Source organism: Dermacentor andersoni, chromosome 3 (genome assembly GCF_023375885.2).
Source record: "Dermacentor andersoni chromosome 3, qqDerAnde1_hic_scaffold, whole genome shotgun sequence".
NCBI classification, from domain to species: Eukaryota; Metazoa; Arthropoda; class Arachnida; order Ixodida; family Ixodidae; genus Dermacentor; species Dermacentor andersoni.
In genome coordinates, this window is record NC_092816.1 from 7,244,646 (window position 1) to 7,271,775 (window position 27,130).

A 27,130-nucleotide genomic window follows, 5' to 3' on the forward strand; every position below is an offset into this window, starting at 1 on the left:
GTACAACGCATTCTTAGTTACATTAGTTATTGCCACACTGTCTGGGGCACAAGTACGTAGCATAATTTATCCAAGATTATTGTTACTCAGAAACGTGCGGTAAGGTTAGTTGCTAACATGCCATGGTGTGCCCACACAGAAAACTATTATTCCGAATTTAACATCATTCAAGTGCCTAATCTTTGTATCTTCAGGTTAATTAATATGTACAAGAATGCTATTAGAACAAACAACGCAAATATGTTGACACTATTCAACCTTCAATACCATGTGCCCATGTACAATGTTTGCCGTTGTACCGCTTGGTCTACACCGCTTTGTCGGACTGTGTACCATTTCAATCAAGCGCCTATAAACTTCCCTGTTACCTTAACACACTTGAATGGAATAACATCTCACTGGAAGAAATGTCGAAAAATAAGTTAATTAGTGTTTTGCCGCTCCTGCACTAATGGATGGTGTTTCATTCTGTTTTTTGTATGTCGCGTTATTGTTTGTTACATCACACAATGTTAACAAATGCACTAAGACTGTCCTCAATTTTGTACGTATATTTTCTTACTGATCCCTACTGTAAGTATTTTAGCCCTTGTACGTTCGCAAATTCAGAATGTATTACAATGTTTCCAGTATTTCTCTGTGTTTGTCATATCTAAGCTGTTTCCTCGCCATACTGTCATGTGGGGCGCAATGGGGTTTTCTCAAGCCACTGCATGCAGCTTTTACCCTTACGTCCGCTCTCATCCTGTATTCTGTGGAAAGAGGTAAATAAAGATTATTATATTATTATTATTATAATATTTTAAAAAGCTGATTTCAATACGGATATAGAGCTTCCAAATAACTGGGCCCAGTGCAAGTTGCGCAAGCTCACAGTTTCTTAGGGCGGGAACTGCCCATCGCCAGGCGTTCTACACAACGCGAGCGTATACGGCGAATCCCGCGCGTCGTCCGTTTCCCGGGAAGACACAAGTAACAATCCCTGCTGTACAAGCACGGTATGCGCAATTAAGAAAAGCATTATTTATGTCGTCACTCAATTAGGAAAGAATATTTAGCTTCAATTGTAGGTTTGTTGGACTTTCCAGCGTGCAGCCCAAAGCGCGCCCTTTCAAAAGTGTTGGAGTGGGGGACAATGAAATACTTTGCCCCCTCACTTTTGAAAGCGGGGGGGGGGGGGGGGGGGAGGAGAGGAAGTGCCCCATTGCCACCCCGCGGTATATATGCCTATGCCCACTACAGCGTGCCTCATAATCATATCTTGATTTTGGCCCGTAAAACCCAATAATTAATTAATGTATGGTTTACAGTCTACTTAATAGGTCGGCCTGCTTAATGTACACATATATACGGGTTTGAAAGTGAGTGCATCCTGGGACTACCAGTTTCAGGCAATTTAATTCTGCACCCCAAATGGGCTTCAAAAATCATCGGAACGGCCCATGCATGTATATATGCGAATTGTGAGGCTGTGTGTCCCCTTGTACAAGCTACTGCCTTTCTGGCTTCCTTCAGAGCTCCTTCTCTCTTGTCGCCTAGAAAGAATCAAGTACTGCCACCACTGTTCCTTTTCGTTTTGACTTATCTCTTACGCGTCTTTTTTAATCGAAGCTTTCTCTACTCGGAACGAAGCGCAATAAATGCCACATTTGTGTGAATCCTTGTGAAGACCGGTGCACCGGTTGAAGCCGTTGAAATTCGGTAGACGTGCTGTCCACTGTTCATTTCGTATGTATACATATATATATATTAACAATCAGTTGTGTATATATATATATATATATATATATATATATATATATATATATATATATATATATATATATATATATATATATATATATATATATATATATATATATATATACATGTGTGTGAGCGTTAAAGCTCTCGCTTGAGACACGCTTATTTTGCGTGACACCACGTGTCTAGCTCTGAGAGAAGCTATGACACCGGTCACGCCGCAGGCAATAGACTAAAAGGGTTGTATTCAAGCGTTCTAAAAGCAGTGGCTCTGCAGGAACAACGAGGTCGCATTCAAGGTGAATTCTTCTGCACCATCTCCGTTTGCAGGTTGCAGGGGCCCTTTTCTTACGGCGATCCTGGCGCAGTCCATGTGCATGTGGGTTGCTTCGCGCGGCTACGAAAAGACCACGTACGTCAATCCAAACAAGTAAGATACGGTAAAGGAGGCATTACACTTATTTACAGCATTGCGACTTCTCATTGTGGTGACTCGCTTGGTTTCTTCAAGGATGAAGCCAGTTTTATTACGAACCGAATGCTCGAGGACTCACTCGCATAACGTGCCTTTTTTTTTTTCTGTGTGTTCCGGCAGAACTGGCGATGAATGTCGACATTATTGCGACTAGCATTGAATCAGTGCAGCGACAGACCGCACAGCCGCCAGGACGCGTCATGCGTGCGAGGCCCGTGCTGCAGCCGGGCCCCACTCCCTCGGGACGCGTGGCGCCATCTGGCGACGCTGCCGCGAACTCCGCGCGGGGCGCGCGTACGGATATTGTTCAGACAAGATTGTCAGAATTTATATAGACTGAGAGTTCTGTTCTGTTCAACATCAGAGAAATTTAAAGAATTATTCTTTGTCGCTGAAGAGAAGCACCTGCTTAGTGGCACACACCCAGCGACCTAAGTTCGCGCCAAAGAGGATGATTGATAGAATTGAATTGTTTATTTACGTACCTCAAAACAGTATACGAGAGCCTTCTAATCTGGTGCAAAATAAAGCAAAAGTCAGAAAGAGATACAATCAAAATATAACAAAATACATATAGCATTCGCAAAATACCTTTAACTTAAAAATAATAATTCAATAGTACATTTAAAGATAGAAGTACCATTTAATAAAATGTCGACACTGTAATTGTTATCCACACGATTAAACGACCATTGCAAACAAATTGTGGGACTCGGGTTGCTAATATTATTTACTTTAAACAAATGCTTCCGCCTAAATCGCCTTTCCGGTGTGATGCCTTTAACAGGAGCGAACAGTTTTATATTATCAGCATAGTGTAGTAGTTTAGCATATGTAATGCAAGGTGCTATATTACTTATGAACATTGAAAAGAATAGGCCCAGCAATTGAAGTCTGGTGTACACCATGGCTCGCAATAAAAGCTTCCTGATACACTAACAAAATTTTACTTGTATACAAATAATCCTTAAGGAGTGAATAACAAGAATCACTAACATCATTCATGTTTAACTTACGTGTTATAATGTTGTGAATCACCCATTCGAAAGCTTTTCAAAAATTAAGATAAACACACTCTTTTTGACCTACGTCCTCAACAATCGGCGCTGTATCATTTAGAAAAGACGCAATATCGGTCTCTGTAAATCACCCGCACATGCAGCCATGCTTTTGCAGTCATTTTTTTTTTTTTTTAGTTTGGAATGAAAGGACAAATGCTTGCTTAAGATAACGTCCAAAACTTTGAATCGAGAAAGCAGCGATACCGGTCTTTAGTTTTCTACCTTCCTACTGTCACTAGGCTTATGCAAAGGAACGGCAACGGAAAGGTTCCACACTTTTGTAAACAATTATCGCTCTAAAGATAAATTCAAAATTTGTTCAAGAGGCTCCATAAGAAAGAAACGCGCAACCCTTTCACGATAAAAGCTTGGACACCACAAAAATGCCAAAGTCTTCGCCTTCGGTGACCCTATATAGCAGCCTTCATTCCGATCACGTCGCCGTATTGATTAATAAGTTTTGGTCGATAAATGTATCATCGCACATGTCCGTCACGCCTGGGGTTGTTAATGAATAGGCAAAATACTCGACGAATGCCTCAGTAACAGCGTGAGAAGAGGCAAACCCGTCACCGGATCTCTTGACGTCACCATGGGATACACAAATGGGCTGACTTATATTCCTTCACATATTTCCAAAATTATTGTCGCCTTGACAAGCTGAATGGCACATATTCCAAGTAACTATTTTATCCCTATGGTAAACATATTTGCACAGTGCTCTAAGTTCACTGAACTGCTTATACAATTTCTTCACTCGCGATGATTTGTAACATGGAACTTCGTTTTTCACGGAACATGCGCCGTAATTCAAATAACAACCACATAGGATATTGCTGTTCTGCCTTGGCCGATTCGCAACACACACATATATATATATCAATGCCATTCCAGTGTCGGTCCAAATTGGTCGTGAAGCTTCGGGCGAAAAGCGGTCCAGAACCAATCGTCACCGACATGGACAAGGGGGGTTATCGGAGCAGCGATTCAAGCACGACTATGTGCGGAGGGAACAAACAATGAGAAAGAAAAACCGCTCTTTAATGAAATCAAGACACAGTTTGATTTTATTCGACAAAAATAGAATTCCTAATCAGCGTCACATACACGTTTGGCGAGGGAAAAAAATGTCTTTTACCTTATCGTTAGCAATGAATGCCTATCTATCAGCGCCCGCTATAAAAAGGGGGCGTTCGACTAATTCCAGTACGATGAGTGATCTTTCACGAGTGCAGAAATGCGCTCCTAACGTTCATCTGCTACTATACGCCCCTGAAACGTTTTGTTGTTTTGCTCGTCAACTTGCATCTGAATTCTTGAATTTTCGTGGCGCGATCTTTATGAGCTGTGTTTCATCGTTGTTTTACTTGTTCAGGCAAAAGTAGTGAGTTACTACCACCAGATAATTGTTTACTTTAGCTGCCTTCGTGCGGCAGCGCTGGCCGACAGGCTGGGCGTTCGACGATGCCGACCAGCATTCAACACCGGAAGCCTTCTTCGGTCGGCGAAGAAGCTACGCCTCATGCATGGGTGCGATTTGTGCAAGTGTAAGACCGATATTATGCTGCATCGTTTTGCGCGCTATAGGCTCGAAACGCCCATGATTTGGAATTACGGAGCATTTGTATGTACAGCTGTAGTGGCAGGTCAGTCAGTCAGTCAAGAACTTCAGTGAGGTCCTGAGGAGTTTTAAGCCGTTAGAGATCCCATACGGGCTCCTCGGGCCGAAACCTTAGGCGACGCCCAAGTCGGGACGGGAACGTGGTGACGCTCCGCCAGTTCTTGGGCCCTCTGGACGGCCTTGAGATGGAGTTTGAGGTCCGGGCTTTTGAGGGCTTCTTCCCATTCGGGCTCACTAGAGAGAGGGCGTAGTGGCAGGTCAGAAAATTATTTTCGCGCGCTAAAAAAAAAAAAATGAAATAACGTCACTTCCGTTTTCTGCGAATATGACGTAACAATATCTTCTGTTCCGCCGGAAGTGATCCCTCCTCACACAGATGGCACTAAGCCTTATGAACCACCGATGAACCGCCATGTCTTGAACGTATGGACTTCTATAGAAGTCTCGCTACCAGGTATACTGATCTTGGATCCTTTCTTACTTATTGTAAATATAAACACTACAGCATATAGTCTCTACATAACCGTTTGCCACACAACACTTCTACTATTAATACAGTCGTTCTCCACAAATCACTCATTCCAGTGCATTGCGTAGATATCAACGTTGCGTTACGTCACATGACTTGACGTGACGTAACGTTTGAACGTTGCATTGGGTCTATCAAATTTGTTTTCCTCCTAATTTACCAAACTTTTTCTTCTGTGCTTCTACATGCACGGCAAGTATTCCGATGAAATGGCCGATACGCACTAGCTAGTTGTAATCGGTTAAAGCACTCTTTTCTAACGCATGAATTGAATCGACCTTCCACTACGAAGCACCGACACCATCGAAGTGAAGATAATTTGCTGTCGAAATCAGGTGGTGGCTGAGCAGCCTGCGTTGAAACTTTGCAGGATGTTCGCCTACGGGCAAAGAAATGTAGTTATGCGTTCTTATGTGCTTAATGTAACTCTGGTTGCTGTTTTCTTTCGCTCATGTAAGAGCGTTAAAGAACAGCGATTTCTTTTTGACCCGAAAATGTTTTGTGACTTGCCCCACCGAAAATCTACCCCATGTACTTAGGTTACGCAATCGTCATCACGCCAATCCACGAGCGGAGGTCCCGGCCCCCGTCCCCAAGGCCTGTGTGCCGGGGACGGGGAGTAGGGGCCTCCTTATCCGGCGGTACAATAAAGTTGCTATCATCATCATCATCATCATCATCATCATCATCATCATCATCACCACGAGATGGCAATATTTTGTCCTTTTGTGTCTACCTAATGGTTAGAAAAGTAGGCAGTGAAAGGTAAGACAAGTTTGCTTTATTAAAGGAATTGTACTCTCGATGACGCATACTTGTTGTAATCAGAGGAATTAGCAATCATATCTGAGTAATTTTGTAGTAAATATGCCCGGTGAGCCTGAATACGTTGCAGCTCCACCTCCTCATATAATTTCTCGAGGGATCGAATACGTTAATAATAACTGCATTGCCGTTGCCAAAGATAGAATATGTAGACAGATAGAATATATGTAGACAAGTAGAATATGTATTTTTTTCATAAACGAATATACTAGTATGTCTCAAAAATTGTGCCCTAAATAACTGATATCAATACTTCTGTCTGTTTGATAAGTCAAGAAAGTATCACACGAACTCTAGAGCTATACCAGTTTGAAAGCAGAAAAGCAGTGCATGCCGCTGATATGAAAAATGTAAAGGCCATGAAATGAACAAGTTGAGGACGAATATTTATTGAACCTTTGTTAACCTTTCTACTTTTCTCTCATTTGCATCTCTCTTTCTCTTTCTCTCTCTATGTCATTCAAGAACCTTGTTTACATTTTTGCACATATACAACGACCAGGGAAAAATCTCAATGACGCTGTCTTTTGTTACAATGTATTGTGCAGGAGCAGTGGTCACCGGCCGTGTATTGTAATTGCACTGAAACTATAGTCGCAAACGAGAGCACATATAAAAACTCGGAGTCCTGCAAAGTATACAAAGGCGAGTCAAATGAAAGTGAGCCAACGCGAATATGTGACAAACGGGGTACATTATTTAAAAGTAGTCTCCGTGAGTATTTAGATATTTGTCCCACTTGACTAATGAGTCGCGTGATTCCCGCCTGACAGAACTCCTTGGGTTGCTGCTTCAAAAAGTCTAAGTGACTATTTCACGTCATCGTCCGACACAAATCTGGTTTCCTTGAGCGGTTTTTTTTCAAATTCTCCAAAATGTGGAAGTCGCAAGGTGACAGGTCTGGGCTATATAGAGGTTGTTGCAGCGTTTCCCACTTGAACTTTGCCAGTTTTATATTAGCCACATCAGAAACGTGAGAATGAGCATTATAGTGAAGCAAGACGACCCCATTCCTCAATTTCCCACGTTGCTTTTTCTTGATTGCGACACGCAGCCGAGCCGACGTTTCACAATATCGGCAACAATTGATAGTTTCTCCAGGCGTAGCAAATTCGATCAATAATGGTCCCTGACGATCTAAAAGAAAGTCAACAACACCTTTCCGGCAGAAATGACGGCCTTCGCTTTCCTTGGGGTGGTGAATTCAAATGCTCTCATTATAAGCTTTCACGTCGTGTTTCAGGCTCCTAGTTGCGGCACCATGATTCATCCCCGATCACAATTGCACACAAAAAGTCTTCACCCTTATTGTGATACCGGATTAGAATAGACAAGGCACCGCCGAACCTCTCCGTCTTCTGGCGGTGGTTCAAAATCTTCGGCATTCATTGCGCACACAAGAGCCGATAACCGCGATGTTCATGAATTATTGTGTGACCCGAACCGCTCTGCCAATTCATCGATGCTTATCCTCCGTTCTTGTCTAATCAGCCTTTGCAGTTGTGTTGGGGGTGATTGCACGGTGGGTTTGGCTTGGTCTTCGATCGTCTTTGCAACTTTCACGTCCTTCTTTGAACCGTTTCCTCCAACGCTTCACAGTGGCTAATGAAATGCAATGTTCCCCATACACGGCAGCCATACGGCGACTAATTTCTTAGCGGGAAATATCTTTAGCTGTCAAAAACCTCCCGACACCACACTGTTCAACTTTTGGAGTGTCCATTATGTCACGCAACCATGTTCAACCCAGTGTATGAGAGCATTAAAGAACCTTTATATTCATACGTGCGTGTCACTTTTGTAAATTAGAGATGCCTCTGTGCCACGCGCATGCCTCGCAGATAATGAACCGAACAGATATTGCGCGGTGTGGATGGGCTCACTTTCATATGACTCTCCCTCGTTCATTAGAAATGCGAATATACAATGAAATATACAAATGCGAAAATACAGCTTGATAAAGGGCAAGAAAGTGTCGCTGGAAACAAAGTTCACTGCGCGTATGCACAAAACCTCGCGACAAGATATTTAAATATACGTATAAGTCTCCAATAAATCTACTTGTCTAAGAAAACGTCCCTGTATATAATGCGTAAAACAAGGCAAATAAAGATGCTGCACAGACAGAGTCACAGCCCCCTCTCTCTCGACTCCCCCTGAGGTACGGCGCGCGACAGGAGGCGGCGCGCTTTCTCCTCGCTTTTCTCCCTTGCGCACGCAAGACTGAGCCACCGTAGTCGGCTCACCATGCCACGCCCTTCCCACCCCCCTTTACGCTTTCACTCGCACATGCAGCATGCGCCTGGCGGTCACGATGTTATCGCCCTTGGACTTTATACGGAACATGAGGGCGACGGCGACGGCCGGAATGCGCCTCGAGTGTCCATATAATTGTTATTGCAATAATATAATAAGACTATCTGGTAACTGAAGCGTCCCGTGGCCCATTACTTTCCCATTACTTTCTGCAAAAGAAGAAGTAACAAAATTGAACTTTCACAATGCGACAATTCGCTCCGCCGCAAAAATGTCTTCTTTTTCTTTTGTGGAGGAAAAATGAAAGAAGAACGCAATGGAAGGCGTGTTGGCCACAATCGAATTCCCACATTGGGCACCTGATGCGACTGCTGAAAGGATGTCGAAGCAAGCGGAAGACGCTTGGTCCACAAGAACCACGCGCATACTGCTCGGTATCCTACACAGTCGACACAAGACGCAGAGGTTGCGCTCCAGCGAACGCGTTGCAATCCCTCCAGTCCCCACAATGATGGCAGCAAGTGACAATGCATTTCTTCTTTTTGTCGTCTGCTAGCCCGAAAGCGTCCAAAACTCTGCCAGGCGAAAATCCACTCGGCCAGAGAAAAACGAACGTGCTTCGAAGTGCGCCGCGCGGTGGTCGGGGCAACACGAGAAAAATGCATGCGCTCTGGCTGGTTCCGGCAGCCCGCGGCTAGCGAGAGGAAAAAAAAATGAAGTCTCAATGTGACCTCGCGAATAAAAGTCAAAGTAGAAAAATAAATAAGAACGTAGTTACCTTTGCTGGCTTTAGTGTTTTGACATGGATGCTTTGGCGCAGGTGAAAAAAAAAATGTTGATATTATTTTCTCTGACATGACGCCAAAAACGAACCACCACAACGCTTCGTCTCGTCAGACCTCGCTGCGTGCTTTGTCAGTTTGTATGATAGTATGTTGATTTGGCTTGTCTCGTTGTATGGCCCAATGTACGACTTTAGAAAAGTCAATGCGCTTTTGGCGTAAAATGTTTATGACAACCTTAAAACCATAATGTTCCCGAATTGAAAATCCAAAGCACGACTTTGGAAATGTCAGTGCGCCTTTCGCATCCAAGGTTTATGAGAACTTTATGCCCATAAAGTTTCAGAACTGAAATTCATGCGCCCCGTAGATCCCGCAGCCTCCGCGAAATGCCGCGACGAGCCCGCTCGCCATCAAAACGCGTGCGTCTATTTGTCGTACAAAAATCTCTCACGTGACCTGATTCTAGGTGCCTAGGGACAGCATCGTTTAGGAATATTTGAGAAGGCGCGATGCTGGCACCGACCGACGCCGTGGCGTGCGTGTTCGTCCTCGGCGTAATCTATGGCGTAATCGTTCTCTGGACCGCGCGTTGTTCAACATTGCTCATGTGATTGTGCGTGCGTTGCTTGTGTGTTGGTTGTAGGTTCTGTGTTACTTGGCGGAAAGCCGTGAGTATAGTGGCGGTGCGGCAGTGCGGCTTTGGCCTCGGTGAGCTCTGGCAGTACAGAATCTGCGTTGTGTGACCCGTACTTTCTTGAGAACCCGGCGGTGGTGACAATTGAAATATCGAAGGGGCCTAGCGCCTCGGCAGCAAAGTTCTGCGAATCGCAATGTGGCGTCGCCGTGTCCGACTTTGCTTAACGCATATCGAGGGATGTGCTGCTCGCTGCAAGTCACGTAAATGCAACTGCGTCGACCGCCCACTGTTCAGCGCTGAATGTGTGTTTGGTGTGCTGTGCTTGAAACGAGTGGTGCAGCCGTGCAGCGGGGGTGGGCGGAGGAGCAGAGTGGCTTAGGGGCTCCGTTTGCGCGTTCACAGACATGTGCGCCCGTCTTGGTCTCATTAGCGACTGTCGCGGGATTGTGGTGTGCTAGCTCCTTGCCTAGTATGAAGTTTATGACGCTAACAGACAGCATGTTCACGTTTTTCCGCGCTATATGTCATTTGCATGACGGACGAGTTGAAAATGAGGCATATGTCGGTGTTCTTTGCGTTTGTGTGTTGTAAATTACTTTCTATTGTGGAAATTCTGGGAGTCTTATTACGCAAGGACTGCGAACAAAAACATAAACACATATGTGTGTCTGAAATATTGAATTACCCATAATACCCTTTGCGACTGGTAAGTGAGCTACACGGCCTGTGTGAATCAGCTACCGTATGTTGCGACGCTCTTCCGTGTGGTAGACTGATGCATGGTGCACGTTTATTTCTGTACTGTTGTAAAAACCATTTGTTTATTCACTCAATACAAATGCACGGCTTCTTCGCCGCAGTACATTTTAGTTACGCGGTGAAGCATACTAAAAGTGGGAGGGGGCCGCTATCAGCCAGCATAGTATGCCCACTTAGGCGACCTGAGAGGCGGCGGCTTATTATGTCCAGTGACAGTGGCCCCTTTTCACTTTTAGAATGCTTCACCGCAATACATTGCTTAGGCTTCACCGCGAAATATTAGTGTATTGCGAGAAAGATAATCGTAAAACGCCTAATCATGCAACGTTTCTTTTGTAGCTTAAGCCACACCGCAACACAGGGGTGTAAATAAGCATCGTGCAGTAAAGCATACTCAGAGTAGAAAGGGCACATAGGTTTACACTGTGCTCATTATTTTCAATTGTGACATAATTTGCAAGTGCATCTATGCTCGTGGTAAGCTTCATTGACAATTATTTGTACATATTAATTCATATTGCAGGGAAGCTTACTAAAGCACATTTGCCATTATCGTACGTGCTATTCACCTTAATGCAGGAGCACAATGCGGATGGTTGCCCCTGCGTTTGGCTGGACTGCACATGCTCTTTGAGAATTGATTCGTTGTTCATAAGTGCACTGGTACTTTACACTAAACTGGAGGGCTCAAGTTGATATGAAACCACGATTTTTATTAAGGGGCAAGATGTTGCCGAGATGGTTGCATCACAGCTTTTTTTTTCTTACAGGCACCTTTTCTACTTGAAGCTTCCATTGCAGTGTTTCGAGCCTCTTTGAACCAGCACATAGTGTATATAAAAATTGGACACTGATTGGGAACATCACCTAAGTGCATGCCTATGTATAGTAAAAACATGTAGCACGACCAGACAAAATAAAAGAAGGGGATGCGCTGCAGCAATACTAAGTGTTAAATTGTGCTTTATTCTTTCCCTTGAGTTTTCTGTTTTTGTGCTTTTTATGGATCCTCCGCAGTAACCACGCGAGTGCCGAACTTGAGCTTGTTGGTTTCAAGTAACAGAACAGGGTGATAAACGAACAAGGACTTGGAGACATCCGTTCACCTTACTTGCCTCAAAATGCTGCTTCATAAGCACCGTGAGCATCCAGGCCAACCAGGAAGGGAGGTTTGTTGCAATCGCTTCTGAACTGTGTTGCCACCAAACCAACAGTGCTCTCAATGACAGCTTTTGGACAGTAGAATGCTTGCACCCAGCGAAGTCGTAAGAAGGAAGCATTCAGTATGTGCAAAGTTGGCTTTTGAAGCTGTCAGCATTACTGAAGGGGCTTTGCCCATCTGCCCTCTTTATGGGTACACACAGATGATTTCCTCTTTAAGAGGGATTGTTTCAGAGGTCGTTACATGGCAACAGTGTTGGGTGTTTAGTAGCTTGTCTTTGCCCACTGTTAATAATCTGTTCATTCTCCAGTGCCCCTGTGAAGTGCCTACTTTTTGGACACAATGTGCTCTCCATGCATGCATGCATTTTTAGCTTGTAAAGACGTCTATTACCTCTTGCCTCAAGCTGGTCCTTGCTGATGTCACCCAAGAAGATATTGGGGAGTATGGCAATGTACACTTACAAAACACTGTTGATACCAGGGAAACCAAATTAATGGAGCTGCTGTTCTTTTTTTGTCCACTCCATCCTGGTTAGTTACAATGAGCAATGTCCGAACAGAAGGCATATGTAGTTGGTCGTGCATAGCCTGCGCACTAAGACTTGTTGGCATGTTATGACCTCAGCACAGTGTTTATATGTAAAAACCTTCTGATGGTATGGTATGGTATGGTATGCCTTATGCGATGGCGCACACCCACTGTGGGGGATTGGCCAAGATTTGGGTGAAATTAGGCTATCTTTATTAAAATACTAAAATTGGTAAGGCTAACTGGAGAAAATGAACAAAAATAAAATGTTTAAGAATTCAAGACAATCTCTTTGTAGCACTTATAAAATCCTCCACGGTTGAGCAAATATCCCTGTGGCACTTTCCTGTGTTGATGACTTCCTTCTCTTTATCATACTTTGCCTGGTGGAGCCAGCAAGTGGGTCAACCAGATGTTCAACAGGCTTCCCACTAGTTTTCCCAGAGTCTCCTTACCAGGGTGCTGCTCATAGATATCTGTTTTCTTGACCTTGCACTGCACTTCAACCATGGCCACACCTGCTAAACCTATAGCATGCGATCAAAAAAGTGTTATACATCATGTTGCTCCAAACTTGTGACATGTGCTACAAGGCCTTGAGGAAAACCCTCATTTATTTACGCCCTCATCATACTGTACGAAGCTTCACATGATAAGTGCGACAATTAACATCTGCTGGTTTTTCACTGTTATTCCTGTCCAGCTTGCTGAAAGCTATCCTGAGTGTTTCAAAAGCAAACGACCGCTACTGGACAAGAAGTGCTTAAGTCAAGGGTCACTATAACCACATATGTCACACGAAATGAAGAAGGCCACTGAGTATACAAGTGGTTTACTTCATATCCAACAAGCTTGGTTCTCCCTTTGTTAGTGAGTAAACTCAACTTGCCCCGAATACATGGCCTGTGACAAACTATGTGCCAGATGCTGTGTCCCCTGCAAAGCTGAAGATGTGTATGAGATCCTGATACCCTGCAGCGGCTTCTACACTGGGCAAACAGGCTACTATAAAAACGACTGCCTTTACTAATATGCTAATAACATGAAAACGGGCAGAAATTTGACTATTCATTGGACCCGACTGCAGGTGCAAGCCACTCTTCCACCAGATGTGTGTTGTTCACAGAAACTGGAGCTATGAAAATGCAGATAAAAACATGTTGTTTGAAAGTAGTAGAGTTGAACTATATTCTGCGCAAGCAGTGCTACCTGCAGCGCCACAATTCATGGCTGCACCACCATGCAAAGGCACTATTCTTGAATTATTAACTTCTCTTGTATTTATGGTGGTCATATATTGCAATTACATACCATCCACATTGTGTGCAGTATGGTTAAATGTCAATTATGATAGCCATTCCTAATCTGAAATGCAACAAAAGAGCAAATACAGGCAACAAATTGCAATTCAAAGAGACAAAAGACAACCAGCGCACAGGATAAGTGACAGACTTCCTTTTATTGAAAAGGAAATGTCCCGTGTATCATGCCGTCACTGCCTTTGTGGGCCCAGATGGTTATATCGTCAGCGTATATGGTGTGGGTGACACCGTCCACTTGCTGCAACTCCTTGGCAAGATCGATCATGACACGATTAAAAAGCATTGGGGAGATAACTGAGCCCTGGGGAGTTCCCACGGCACTACAATCCGCCATTGAAACAGTCGAGACCTATATCCAAGGCTCGGGGCTTCGCTGCTCCCCTGCGAAGTCCGAACTCCTTCTCTACAGGCCTACTCTCCGTGGCCGCCGTCCAAAATACTCCACCGCTAAACGCCATTACGAAGACATTGCGCTTCATCTCACGGATGGCAGCCCCATACCCCTCGTCACCAATATCCGTGTGCTCGGCTTGCTCATAGAGGCGAACGGAGCGAATGGCATGGCCCTCGCCAAAATCAAGATGAATACAGCCAACACCATGAGACTTTTGAAGCGGGTCTCCAACCACCGTGGGGGTATGAAAGAGGAGAATCTGCTCCGATTAATCCAGTCATTCGTAATTTGCCACATCACCTACGTTGCTGCGTATCTAAACTGGTACAAGGCTGAACAAACCAAGATCAACATCCTCCTACGCGGTGTCTATAAACAAGCCCTGGGCCTCCCCGGTTGCACCAGCACTGACCTCCTCCTTCAATTAGGCGTCCACAACACACTGGACGAGCTCATCGAGGCCCAACGTCGCTCTCAGTTGGAGAGACTCACTCTCACAGCGACGGGTCGCCATATCCTCACCTCGCACGGTATCACCTACCACCATCAACACGGCCATAAGCACCAGATCCCCTCCACCGTACGAGCTTGGATTCACGCCGATCCTATCCCCAGAAACATGCACCCCGAATACAACCACGCACGTCGCACAGCACGTGCCACGGTTCTCACCAAATCCCTTACTCGCCACGACGGTGAGTTTCGTCGACGCCGCCGAATATCCCCACGGTACCCGCTTTGCAGCCGTCACCACGTGTGAAGACTCTCTCCACCATGCTATCAGCCTAGTAACCCCACACGCTGAGGACGCTGAAGTGGCCATCGCGCTAGCCACACTAGACCCAACATGCCATACCATCGTCACTGACTCCCGCTCCGCCGTTATCAACTATATCAACGGCCGTATTTCACACCAAGCCTTGCGCATCTTGCAACAAGCGCCCCGCTGCACCGACCATCAGGTTACACTCGTCTGATTCCCGGCTCATGTAGGCACCGTCCACCCGCACCTCCCCAACCTCAACGAGGTTACCCACTCCCTAGCGCGAGGCCTAGTTAACCGCGCGGGAGAAGGGGGGGCTGCCCCCACCGGTAGGGATCGCCTGACACGCTACAATGATCTTGTGAAGTCCTTCTACTTAGAGCGTAGAACCTTCCCCGGCCCACACAACAAACTATCCCGAGTGCAGGCTACAACTTTCCGCCTGCTACAAACCAATACTTACCCCTCGTTACAACTTTATAACAAGATCTACCCAGACATTTACCCCAATCCCGCGTGCCATATTTGCAAGACACAGCCAGCCACACTTCCACACATGCTTTGGGTTTGTACACACCAATACCCCGACACTAACCCCACGACCCTCTCGTCGAGATGGCACGCTGCCCTGCGTAGCCCCAACCTTGACGACCAACTCTGGGCGACCCAGCAGGCCTGCGAGGCGGCGAAGAGGCAACACCTCGACGTCCCCACGTGGGAGGCCTAGGCCCAGCGACCATCTCTTGCTGGTTTCAATAAAGTTTATTCAGTCAGTGTATCATCCCACCAGCAGTGGGTAGCAATCTTTCAAGCTTTACTGCACGATTCTTATTTACACGCCTGTATTGCGGTGTAGCAAGCTACAAAAGAAACGTTGCATGATTAGGCTTTTTACGATTATCTTTCTCGCAATACACCAATATTTCGCGGTGAAGCCTAAGCAATCTACTGCGGCGAAGCATACTAAAAGTGAAAGGGGCCACTGTCACTGTACATTATAAGAGTTCTTTTTTTATACACTCGCGCACCCGCCGCCTCTCAGGTCGCCTAAATGGACGTACTATGCTGGCTGATAGCGGCCCCCTCCCACTTTTAGTATGATTCACCGCGTAACTAGAACGTACTGCGGCGAAGAAGCCGTACATTTGTATTGAGTGAATAAACAAATGGTTTTACAACAGTACAGAAATAAACGCGCACCATGCATGAGTCTACCACACGGAAGAGCGTCGCAACATACGGTAGCTGATCCACACAGGCTGTGTAGCTCACTTATCAGTCGTAAAGGGTATTATGGGCAACTCAAAATTTCAGACACACATATGTGTTTATGTTTGCGTTCGCACTCCTTGCGTAATAAGACTCCCAGAACTTCCACAATAGAAAGTAATTTACAACACACAAACGCAAAGAACACAGACATATCTCTCGTTTTCAACTCGTCCGTCATGCAAATGACATATAGCGCGGAAAAACGTGAACATGCTGTGTGTTAGCGTCGTCAACTTCATACTAGGCAAGGAGCTAGCACACCACAATACCTCGACAGCCGCTAATGGGACCAAGACGGGAGCACAGATCTGTGAAAGCGCAAACGGAGCCCCTAAGCCAATCTGCTCCTCCGCCACCCCCGCTGCACGGCTGCACCACTCGTTTCAAGCACAGCACACCAAACACACATTCAGCGCTGAACAGTGGGCGGTCGACGCAGTTGCATTTACATGACTTGCAGCGAGCAGCACATCCCTCAATGTCCGTTAAGCAAAGTGGGATACGGCGACGCCACATCGCGGTTCGCAGAACTTTGCTGCCGAGGCGCTAGGCCCCTTCGATATTTCAATTGTCACCACCGCCCGGTTCTCAAGAAAGCACGGGTCACACAACGCAGATACTGTACTGCCAGAGCTCACCGAGGCCAAAGTCGCACTGCCGCACCGCCACTACTCACGGCTTTCCGCCAAATAACACATAACCCACAACCAACACACAAGCAACGCACACACAATCACGTGAGCAATGCTGAACAACGCGCGGTCCAGAGAACGATAACGCCATAGATTACGCCGAGGACGAACACGCACGCCACGGCGTCGGTCGGCGCCAGCATCGCGCCTTCTCAAAAATTCCTAAACGATGCTGTCCCTAGGCACCTAGGATCAGGTCAAGTGAGGGAGTTTTGTAGGACAAATAGACGCACGCCATCAAAACGCCCTTGAAACTACGAGCCGTTCATTTGTGGGATCGCCAGCCGTTCGTGCGCAGGCGCGATAGAGAAAATCTGGGGGCTTGGGCTCCTTGCAAAGCCCCTTTTTGAGGGACTTTAGCTCCTTGAATATATGACTCTGCCTAGGCACTACGGATGAGGTTTCTTAGCATGTGTTGTGCGCGTTTGTCCGGTAGACATGCCGGCATTGCGGAGTGGGGTCGAGTTTACGCTCCGACGCTGGCTGCCCGCGCGGCGAGCTAGTGGGCACGGACGCCCCATTTGGTGATCGCTGCGTCTGAAGATATGTCGGACAGACTTTCTCGCGCCTGCGGCGCTGGTGATGAGTCAGTACGGCCGGATTGAACCTTTACCTCGAAAAAACATCACTGATGAGCAGTAGGGGCTGTAGTAAAGGCCCGGCCTGCCCTTCTGGTGCAATATCTTCGCTCTTGGCAGGTTTTTCGTATGTTGCTGTCCGCGACTTTTCAGGAGCATTCTTGAGTGGTCTTCTTTCAGTGAAATAAACGCGCAGCGCCTTAGCAACCGCGGTTGAACGCCACTGCCTGTTGTCACGCCGTGAGGATTATCGGCTTTACGTCCCGCCCACGTTAGGTTAGACTACCTTAGGTTTAGATTAGGCTTAGGTTGCCTTAGGTTAGGCTACATCAGCGTAAAAGGCGTTACGATGGCGCGGCTTACTCCCGCAGCGGTTGCGCCGTGCGGCTTTTTGCCTTTGCGTCTCGGCCACGTTAGGTTAGGTTAACGTCAGGTTAAGTTAGCGTAAAAGGCCTTAGGGTGGCACGGCGTATTCTCACAATGGTACGCCGTGAGGATTATTGTCTTTTCGTCTCGTTATGTTATGTTATTATAAGAAGCGTTCGGGTAGCGCGGCGTATTCTCATACCGCTTGGAGGAGCGTCGAGCGTCACCCGCGGCCTTTTAGCTACTTGCTTTCAAACGCGGTTGCTAAGGCGGTCTGACTTCTAGATTTTCAACACATGTGGCCTGGCCTCTACTACGATCCCTACTGCTCCCACGGAAACATCTGTGATGTTATTTCCAAGGTACATCTCCGTAAGGCGCGAGAAAGCAATGGTCCGGCACAACTGACTTAGCACGAGCGGCGCAGGTGCGAGACAGTATGTCTGACATAGTGGTCGCCAAATGAAGCGTCAGTGCCCGCTGCTTCACCTATTTTACCGCGCCGAAAGCCAGTGTCGGAGCGTAAACAAACTCGACCCCACTCCGCAATGCCGGTACGCGGGGACAAACGCATACAAAGCGCGCTAAGAAATTTCCTCCGTAGTGCCTGGGCAGAGTCATGTGTTCAAGGAGAAAAAGCCCTCAGATTTTCTCTCGAGCGCCCACTCTTACTCGCGCCTGCGCACAAACGTCGGGCGATCCCTCAAATGAACGTCTCGCCTTGAAACTGTGCTCGTATCGGGCTCCTTGCGTTACGATATGTGACTCCCGGTGCATGGGCGTTGCCACGAAATCCAGCCTGCTTTCGCAATGTTCGCGCTGAAATGTCTTTTCGAACATGAAAAGCATATTCTAGACAAAATGCAGCATTAGTTGCGGCGCCGGGGGTTGTTTTGGTCGGCAGCGCATGACAGCACGAAAAAATTTCGGGTGGGAGCGGGGGAGGGAGGGGCGAAGCCCCATAAGCGCCCCTCCCCCCGGCATCACCCCTGACCGCTTGCTACCCAGTGACCCAGGTGCGCGGGAAAGCGGTTAAATACAAACGTATACGGATATATACATAGACAGATAGCCCTCGGTAAGTGCATGAAGTATCCTAAGAATGCTAACGCATTGAAAAAGGTTCACCTGAAGAACGTCCGGTTAGCTACCCTGCGCTACGAATGGGATAAGAGGTGAGAAAAAAGGGAGAGAAATAGCATTCGCTGCGCGCACCCGTAGAAGGGCACACCAAGTGTGCGAGCAGTCGCAGTGACTCGGCCACATGAGCAACATGAGTAACGCTCTCCTTGCTTTCTGCGCCTATGGCCCATAATCCAATGGTCTTCACCTCTGAAACGGTCTTCAATATAGTCGGTTTAAAGCGGTCCAGAGGGGGCAGTACTGGATGTTGAAACGAGAGCAGAGGCAAAGGAGGTGTTGTTAAATTGCCTTCAGTGCAAAGCATGAAAAGAACGATAGTGCAGTCAGTGGTAACCCCTGATTACACCAGGGTGCGTATTGTAAAAATGAACCTGTTGCCGTCCTTGTGATTTTTTTCTTTGTGTTTGCGTGTAAAGTACTGCAGATGTCCCGTACAGATTGATGGAGAAGCATGGAGCCAAAATGGGCGTTTTGAACCCGGGTTGCGACAACGCACAGGTGAGAATCGTCCCTTTCACAAGATTCAACCACACTCTCCCAAGCTGATCCGCAAATCTCGATAAAAACTACACGCCATTCACGACGGCCTGAGCTCACGGGAACAAAAGAAACAAAGTGAGTCCTCGCACAAGGCGTTTATAGTGCCTATAATAATACCATGCAATGAACACACAATGAAACAATCCTTGTAAAGCTAATCGAACATGAAGAATCACCACTGGCAGCTGCATATGGGATATTCAATAATAACATCGATAGATGTAATATATGGGTAGTGACCTTTCCCCTCCGGTATACTATTGGCTCGTATAAGGTAGTGATGGCGCCCAGAAGGCAGAGACCTTGAATGAAACTGTTTCTCAGCAGTGACAAGAAGTTAAAGGCGGATTTGGTCGTATCGAACGACGGAGATGACGTGCATTGTACAGTTCGAAGCAAAACATGCGTGTGCCCCCCCCCCCCCCCCTGCCGAAGGAAGGCTGCGCCAGGGCGGTGCCGCATGCAGCTGATGCGCTGAGCACTGCGGTGCGTCCGGAACGCAACAGATGGAGCGTGGAGTCTTCCGCGTAGAGCATTGTGGAAATATCGCTCGTGATTACATGTTGTTGCATAAATAAAACACAGGTTGTAGCTATTTACAGACTGTGTGGAGACTAGCGGCGAAGCGAAATGAAGGACAGAACTGTGTTCATCCTCGTCTTCACCTAACCTCCTATGCAAAACTATATACGGAGTGGTTTGCTTATTTTAGATCCTACGAAATGTTTAAAAATCGCCTATGGCAGACAACGTAATTTTAGTTCTTCAGCTAAGCTCGCACATCACTCACACAACAAACCCAGGAATTCTGGACATTCGTTCGGTTTCCTTTTTTCGCCACCGCGTGGCGACTTTAAAGAATTCAAGTTTGTGCCGTGACGTATGCCATGACGCGCAACTAAAGAAAACGCAATAAAAAGAAGCACACCCTGAGACTGCTCCTTTACTTCAATGCTTGGAAACGAGCGCGCTTATGTATCAGACTTATCTCAAGTTACGCTACTTGCTACTAGCTACTTGCTACGCAAAATAAAGCAAAAATGATTTTATGATACAACCACTCAACCAATTTGAATGAGAATTGCTGCACTTACGTGAGAAAGTTAAACCGCAGTGATTGCAGAATGGAGAATTTTCATTTAGCCCGTGGCATTTTTTTACAAGAATTGCCGAGAATCGGTAAACCTTAAAAAATAATAGAGGTACAAAGTTTGCAAATCCGTAACTCAGCATCAAAACAAATAACGCATTTCCAGAAACTTGATCCATTGGAGCATCTAAATCGGAAAAATATGATGTATGAATTTACGACCTATGTGAATTTGTTACAATGTTTCAAAATGTTTTCCAAATGTAATCTTCAGAAGTTAGTGGTATATTGGAGAGTGGCGTACGATATATAATTTTTGTCCGCTTTGAATGAAATATTTGATGCAGCTTACAGAATTGCGATATCGTTTTTATTTGCTAAGGTACAAAGTTGTTTACTTCAAATCTTCTTTCTTGAAATTTCGCAATTCTTAAGAATTATCTAAAAAGAAGGTCCTAAATAAAAAATTCGCGTTCTGAAATCACTCCATTTTAACTGTTTCTTTTAAGTTCAACATAACTAATCTATTTCGGTGCAGTGGTTGCTCTGAAGAAAGGATTGCTGATTTCCCATGTAGAGCCCTAGTGTTGAATCTTCCCCGTAAGTTGGATTTAGAATAATATATTTGTTGGTAGAATATGTTTGTAAAGCAGCTTGGGAAGGAAGAAGAGCAAAGAAAGGGGAAAGGACTGTTTAGCTAAATATCACTGAATGCTTACTTCTGGAATTCTATAGCGGTTAAATCAAATAGTTGAGTAGACGCTACCCTGCCATGTGCACCAGAAACTTTCAAAGCGCTACACTACAAGATTTATTACAAACGTCCTGTTCTTCTCTAATTATTCTTAATATACGGCCGAAATATTACCAGGATATAAATTTAGGGGTACTACGTGCCATAGCCAGGATCTGATTATGAGGCACGCCGTGGTGGGGGACACCGGAATAATTTGGACCACCTGTGGTTCTTTAACATGCTCCTAAATCTAAGTACACTGGTGTTTTCGCGTTTCATCTCCATCAAAATCCAGCCGCCGTGGCCGGTATTCGATCCCACGGCCTCGTGCTTAGCAGCCCAACCCCATAACCACTAAGCAACCACGGCGGGTATTATCAAGATATAGAGCTTCACAATCTGAAAAACGCACAGCCTTTATGCCACCTTACAGAATCCAGCAAAGCTTACAGAGAAACTGATTCTCTCGAGCAGTTGCAGTAGGAATCCTCATTTCCTGTAATGTTCACACACAGCTTAAAACTTCGTGCTCATATGATTTTGCGAAGTATGCACGCTTAAACCCCATTTCCTGCAGAATGAAAGCCGGCGTCACGTCTTGTTCGGCAAAGGTGCCTTGAAATATGAGTATAGCGCTTGCATCAAACCTTTTGTATTAAGGGCAAATATACCATCTTAGCCTTTATTAGGAATACAGTGATAAAAATTGTGTTAGCCTTTCAAACCTATTTACCTGCATTATGCGTTATGCGTTATGCACAAAATGTTTTTAATACCACAACGCTTTCTTTGTCTCAACTGCGATAGTTTTACGCTGGTTGGCTAACTGAATGTACGAGTTGTTCAGTTTCCCCGATGCTCCGCGTGTGAAAACGTTTTTCTTTACGTCAACAAAATCGTGGCCTTTCAGACGGCAGATAAATATGAAGAATGCCAAGCGTTACGAAAATTGCTGGCATAGAAAGCCGGTTCAACTTTACTTGCCCGTGAATGCGAATGCGTATAGGTTTGCGAGAAGAGAGAAAACGAAGCACAGATAATAGCTTCTGAAAGCAGTAAGGGGCTCACTGATGAATGATGAGTTACCATCACAGGAGAGAAACGGTGCCTTGCATAAAGTTTGTTTACACGCTGTGGCCGGCTTCGCTTTTGGCAAAAAATTGCTGGCTCTCCCGTAATCGAGAGTGGGTCTAAGCATGAAATGGCAACCGGCAAAGCAGGTTGGTTGGAGATGGTACTAGCCACAATCCTAAAATTGGTGCAGCGCATATTCGCAGCGGCACACTCCACCACACCACATTGCACCACGCCATACTGTGCACTGGACCGTATGGGCGCTGCCCAGCTGGAAGAAGAAAACCGGCTGAAGATGTGCACTGAAAGACGCCAGGGAGACAAAGCGCACGGCCTAGCTAGAAGATGAAATTGCAAGCATCACTTACTGCGCGTACATAACGACAAAGACAAGCCTGTCGCCGTCATTCTTTTGGTCCCTGTCTGTGTACGGGCTGTAAGTGATGCTTACAATGGAATACCATAGAATGAAGAAACAACTTTAGAGAAGGGAAACTGTACCTTCCACAATGGTTCGAAAATAAGAAGCGGCAGCGCATGGAACTTAGCGGGGGGCCCGACAGATGGCGCTGCTTAAACAGGAAGCGGAAATGACTTTTTTTTAGTGCAATATCCAATATGGCCGCTTTATACCGGTTGCGTACGCTGGGTACGCGCCGTGCTCGCCTCGTTGGCTTTGCGGCATGCCTCAGCTGCCGCGTTTTAATCGCCAGGAGACTAAAGAGCCTCTACTGACGCCCATACAAACAAGCCACAAGTGAGTGGACAGGACGAGCGACTTTATTGGCAGAAGAAAAGCAGTGCACCTTTTCGTACAAGAGCATAAATAAAATTTGCATTTCCAGATACGCTGAAGCCGTTAACGCGAGGTCGTAAACTGCTCACTTTCGTCGTCGCACATGACGATCTGGTAACAAGCGACAATCAGTAGCGCAAGCAATTTGGGCAGTGCACCACCTGTTTGCATCGACAGTCGCCGCAACTTGCATTGCGAAGCAATCGTGTGACGCAAGGCATCTGCTGCCGCAACCAACACAGCGACATAGCCTAGTCGAATTTTAGCGTTACGTCCTTTCCAACCTGCACGTTTCTTTTTGTTCTTTCGGGGGCCGCTAATGTGTAACTCATACTTGGTGCCCCACATTCTCAATATGGGCCACGTCACGGCCGATGAAGGCCCACAAGCATAATTTGCCCGCGGCTGCAGCAGGAAAGGTCGAATGGGGAGAGCACCAAATACGGCTCATGTAAATTGGGAGTCGCTGTGTGGACTGCAGGAGCAAACGGTTACCTCAGGACACTGTTGCCCATGCAGCTGACCAGGTCGCCACATCAAAGAAACATAACATGGCGACCATTATCAAATTAGACTCTACATTCAATCACCGCATAAGGTTCAGACAATACACTGTACATTGGCTAAGATCCACATGACAACAGTGGGCATTCACGCAATACAGGTCGCTTACAGCACATTCAGCTATCCGACTTCAGGCACAGTGCTTGCCTACGTCGCACATGGTGGTCTAGTAACAAGTGAACCAGCTGCGCAAGCAGATTGGACAGTGCACTATCTGTTTGCATTGACAGTCGCCGTAACTTTCACTGTGAATCAGTCGGGTGACGCAGGCACCTGCTGCCATAGCCAACACAGCGACATGAACTACCCGGCATTATAGCGTTACCTCCTTTCCTACCTGCACGTTTCTTTTTGTTCTTTCGGTGGCCACTAATGTGTCGCTCACACTTGGTGCCCCACCTGCTCTCAATATGGACATGGTCCGTTTTGTGGGAATCACCATTTTGCAGGCCTTTCCACCCATGTGGATATCATACACTTCAAACCATGTTCTCATGTGTGATAGTCTTCATTCACGCCAAATCGCAGCCAAAGAAGGTCGCAAGCACAGTTTACCCACGGCTGCAGCAGGAAAGAACAAACAGGGAGCACCAATCGCAGTACATGTAAACAGGGAGTTTGTGTCGCTGTGCGGAATGCAGGAGCAGGTGTTTACCTCGAGAGGCCGTTGGCTAATGCAACTGGCCAGGCCGCCACATCCGAGAAATGTAACACGGCAACCATGACCAAGTGGGACAACATTGAAATAAGACTCTGCAATCAAATCACTTCAGCATACTCTAACATAACGCTCAATCTATACATTGGCTATGATCCACATGACAACAGTGAGCATACACCCACACGTGTGGCTTGCGGCACATTCAACCGTCCGACTGTAGGCATAGTACTTGCCTTCGTCGCACATGGTAGTCTGGTAACAAGCAATAACCAGCAGCGCAAGCACTTTGGACAGCGTGTCCCACGTGTTTGCACCGACAATCGCCGTTTAAGATGAGCAACTTGCATTGCAAAGCAATCGGGTGATGCAAGCATATGCTGCTGCAGCCAACACAGCGACATGGAGTGCTCGGCATTTTAGCGTTACCGCCTTTCCAACCTGCATGTTTCTTTTTGTTCTTTCGCATGCCACTAGTGTGTAACTCACACTTGGTGCCCCATATTCTCTAAATATGGGCATGGTCGGTTTTGTGGACATCACCATTTTGCAGCCACTTTTCCAGGCCTTTCCACGCATGTGCATATCAACTTCATACACTTAGAACCATGTAATCATGTATGAGGTCTCCGTTGACGCCAAATTATGGAAGGCCACAAGCAAAATTTGCACACGGCAGCAGCAGGAAAGGACGGAACGGGGAGCACCAACCACGGTGCGTGTAAACTCGTAGTCTATGTCACTGTGCGGACTGTAGGAGCAGGTGCTTGCCTTGAGAGACTGTTTCTCAATGCAAGTGACCAGGCTTCTACATATGAGAAACATAATATGGTGACAAGTACCAAGTCGGACAGCAGTGAAACCAGATTCTGCAATCAATCACTTCAATGTAGCTTGCACAAAAACACAGGCTGTCGAGCAAGAATAGCAATCCTGAAGGAGACTAGGAATTAAATATGGGAATGAGAAAGCTTGCATTCAAGAAAGAAGCCACTCTACCTTGCAAGCACTGAAAGCCAAAAAAAATTAAGAAAAGGTAAATGCTACATAGCACACAGCGGAAAGGTTAATGCAAGAGACACGCCAATGCCGCATCAGTTATTTCAGGAGAGGAATTGCACGTGGCAACTTACACTAGAAAATACTGCTACAGATATGTTTGCTTCTAGACAGTGACTGGGATTAAATATGAGCAAAGAATTGGTTGACCTTTAATGTTTGGATGAGGAAGAGGAATGATCTCTAACAAAAATGTGGAATGAAAAAGCTTGCATTCATTGAAACAAAATTATACTTGGCACCAATTGGCAAGGCCAGGAAGCTCACTAAGGAAGGGCAAGCTGACAGAACACTCTTGGCCAGCGTCATCTGTGCTTGTTCAGAGGTTGCAGGTACACCTGAAGACGCAGAATTTTTGTTGTTGAGGTACCTGGAGGACTCGGCCAATATCCGGGCTAGTGGAATGATGGCGGAGGCTCTTTTCACTCTTGAAACAGTCGTCCGTAGACTTGATATCTCATCCAAATAATTCTGGAATGGCTTCTTTGTTCGTGGTCTTGCGAATTCGGCTCCAGCCCCTTCCTATTGGTGTAGATGGGGGCTCCCGCGATGACCAAGATGCACTTGGCACAGATTCTGTTGGGGCAGAACAGTGGCACATGAGATACAGCAGAGATTATCCAAACTCATGTAGTGTTTTCTTTTATGTTTGAACCAATTATGCTGAACTGTAAACATGGACAAACATTCGTATCATCTGCTACAAACAAATGACATGTATCTCAAGACTAGCAACCCAATACAGCATATATCAAGCATATTTATTTCTGAACCAGATGTTGTTTACTTTGTAGCAGCAGCCAAAGTCCACACAATGACCTTGTTGTGGCAGGCAGCAGCTTCTGTTTAGTGCACGGAGTGTGTCGCTTTATACTGGTGCCGTCCTCATTACTGCATGTCTGGAACAGAAATTTTGACCGCATCAGAAATTGAATAAGCACAATTTTGCAACATAAGATGCGAAAAGGTGCGACATATACATTGTACTGGTTTGTGACTACAGAACACGTGCAAATGTACACTGTTTGTTCTTGGGTGCTTAAGCAGCATGGTAAATAAATATTGTTACTCTCCGTAAAATTGATGTCTGCATAACTACAATGCATGTCAACAGCTTAAGTATTATTAAGATCACAAATGAGAACATTTGTGCGCTCGTTTATACACTAGAAGAGATCACACTGCTGGTTTCACAAGCAAATAGATGAAAGACATGAAGCTATTAGAAATGATGCATTCTTTTTGTGCATGAACGTGATGCACCGCTTCACCACTGCAAAAATGTCCTGAGGTAACCCAAACTGAACAGCCAGAACATTTGGAACCAACAGGTACAAAATATGGATGAATTATCATGCGTGCAACTGTTTAATACATTCAATTCAGTAAATTAGCTTCCGTTTATCAAAGGGTTATTCCGTCCTGTGAACGAAAGAAGTTGCCGGCGGACTCGAAAAAAAAAATATATATCGATAAGGCTACTCAGTCACCCATGGCTACAGCTACAACGAGATGAAAAATTGACGCGCGTTCCGATATCGCTTTCTCTTTCGTGAATGTGTGTATAATGATGGCCTCGCAACTGAAAGTTTATTTCGGAAACAGCAACGGAGGGTCCTGACCGCCCATATGTAATGCAGCACCTAGTTCGTACACTTGCCTCCGCCAGTAAGTTAACGAGACGAATAAATTAAATGGC

The 27,130-nt window shown here is 46.0% G+C and overlaps 1 protein-coding gene across 3 annotated transcripts in view; it reads left to right on the forward strand.

The window, feature by feature from the left end:
* LOC126520954 (uncharacterized) overlaps window positions 1-27,130 on the forward strand; it is a 206,212-nt gene that overhangs the window by 41,586 nt on the left and 137,496 nt on the right. Inside the window, exons 2-3 of one of the 3 annotated variants that reach the window (XM_050169785.3) lie at window positions 2,074-2,155; window positions 19,331-19,412. In XM_050169785.3, the coding sequence (XP_050025742.1) occupies window positions 2,074-2,155; window positions 19,331-19,412 (164 nt within the window). Of the gene's footprint in view, window positions 1-2,073; window positions 2,184-19,330; window positions 19,413-27,130 lie in introns of those variants that run through there. The other 2 variants (XM_050169784.3, XM_055065654.1) reach the window with 2 other exon arrangements.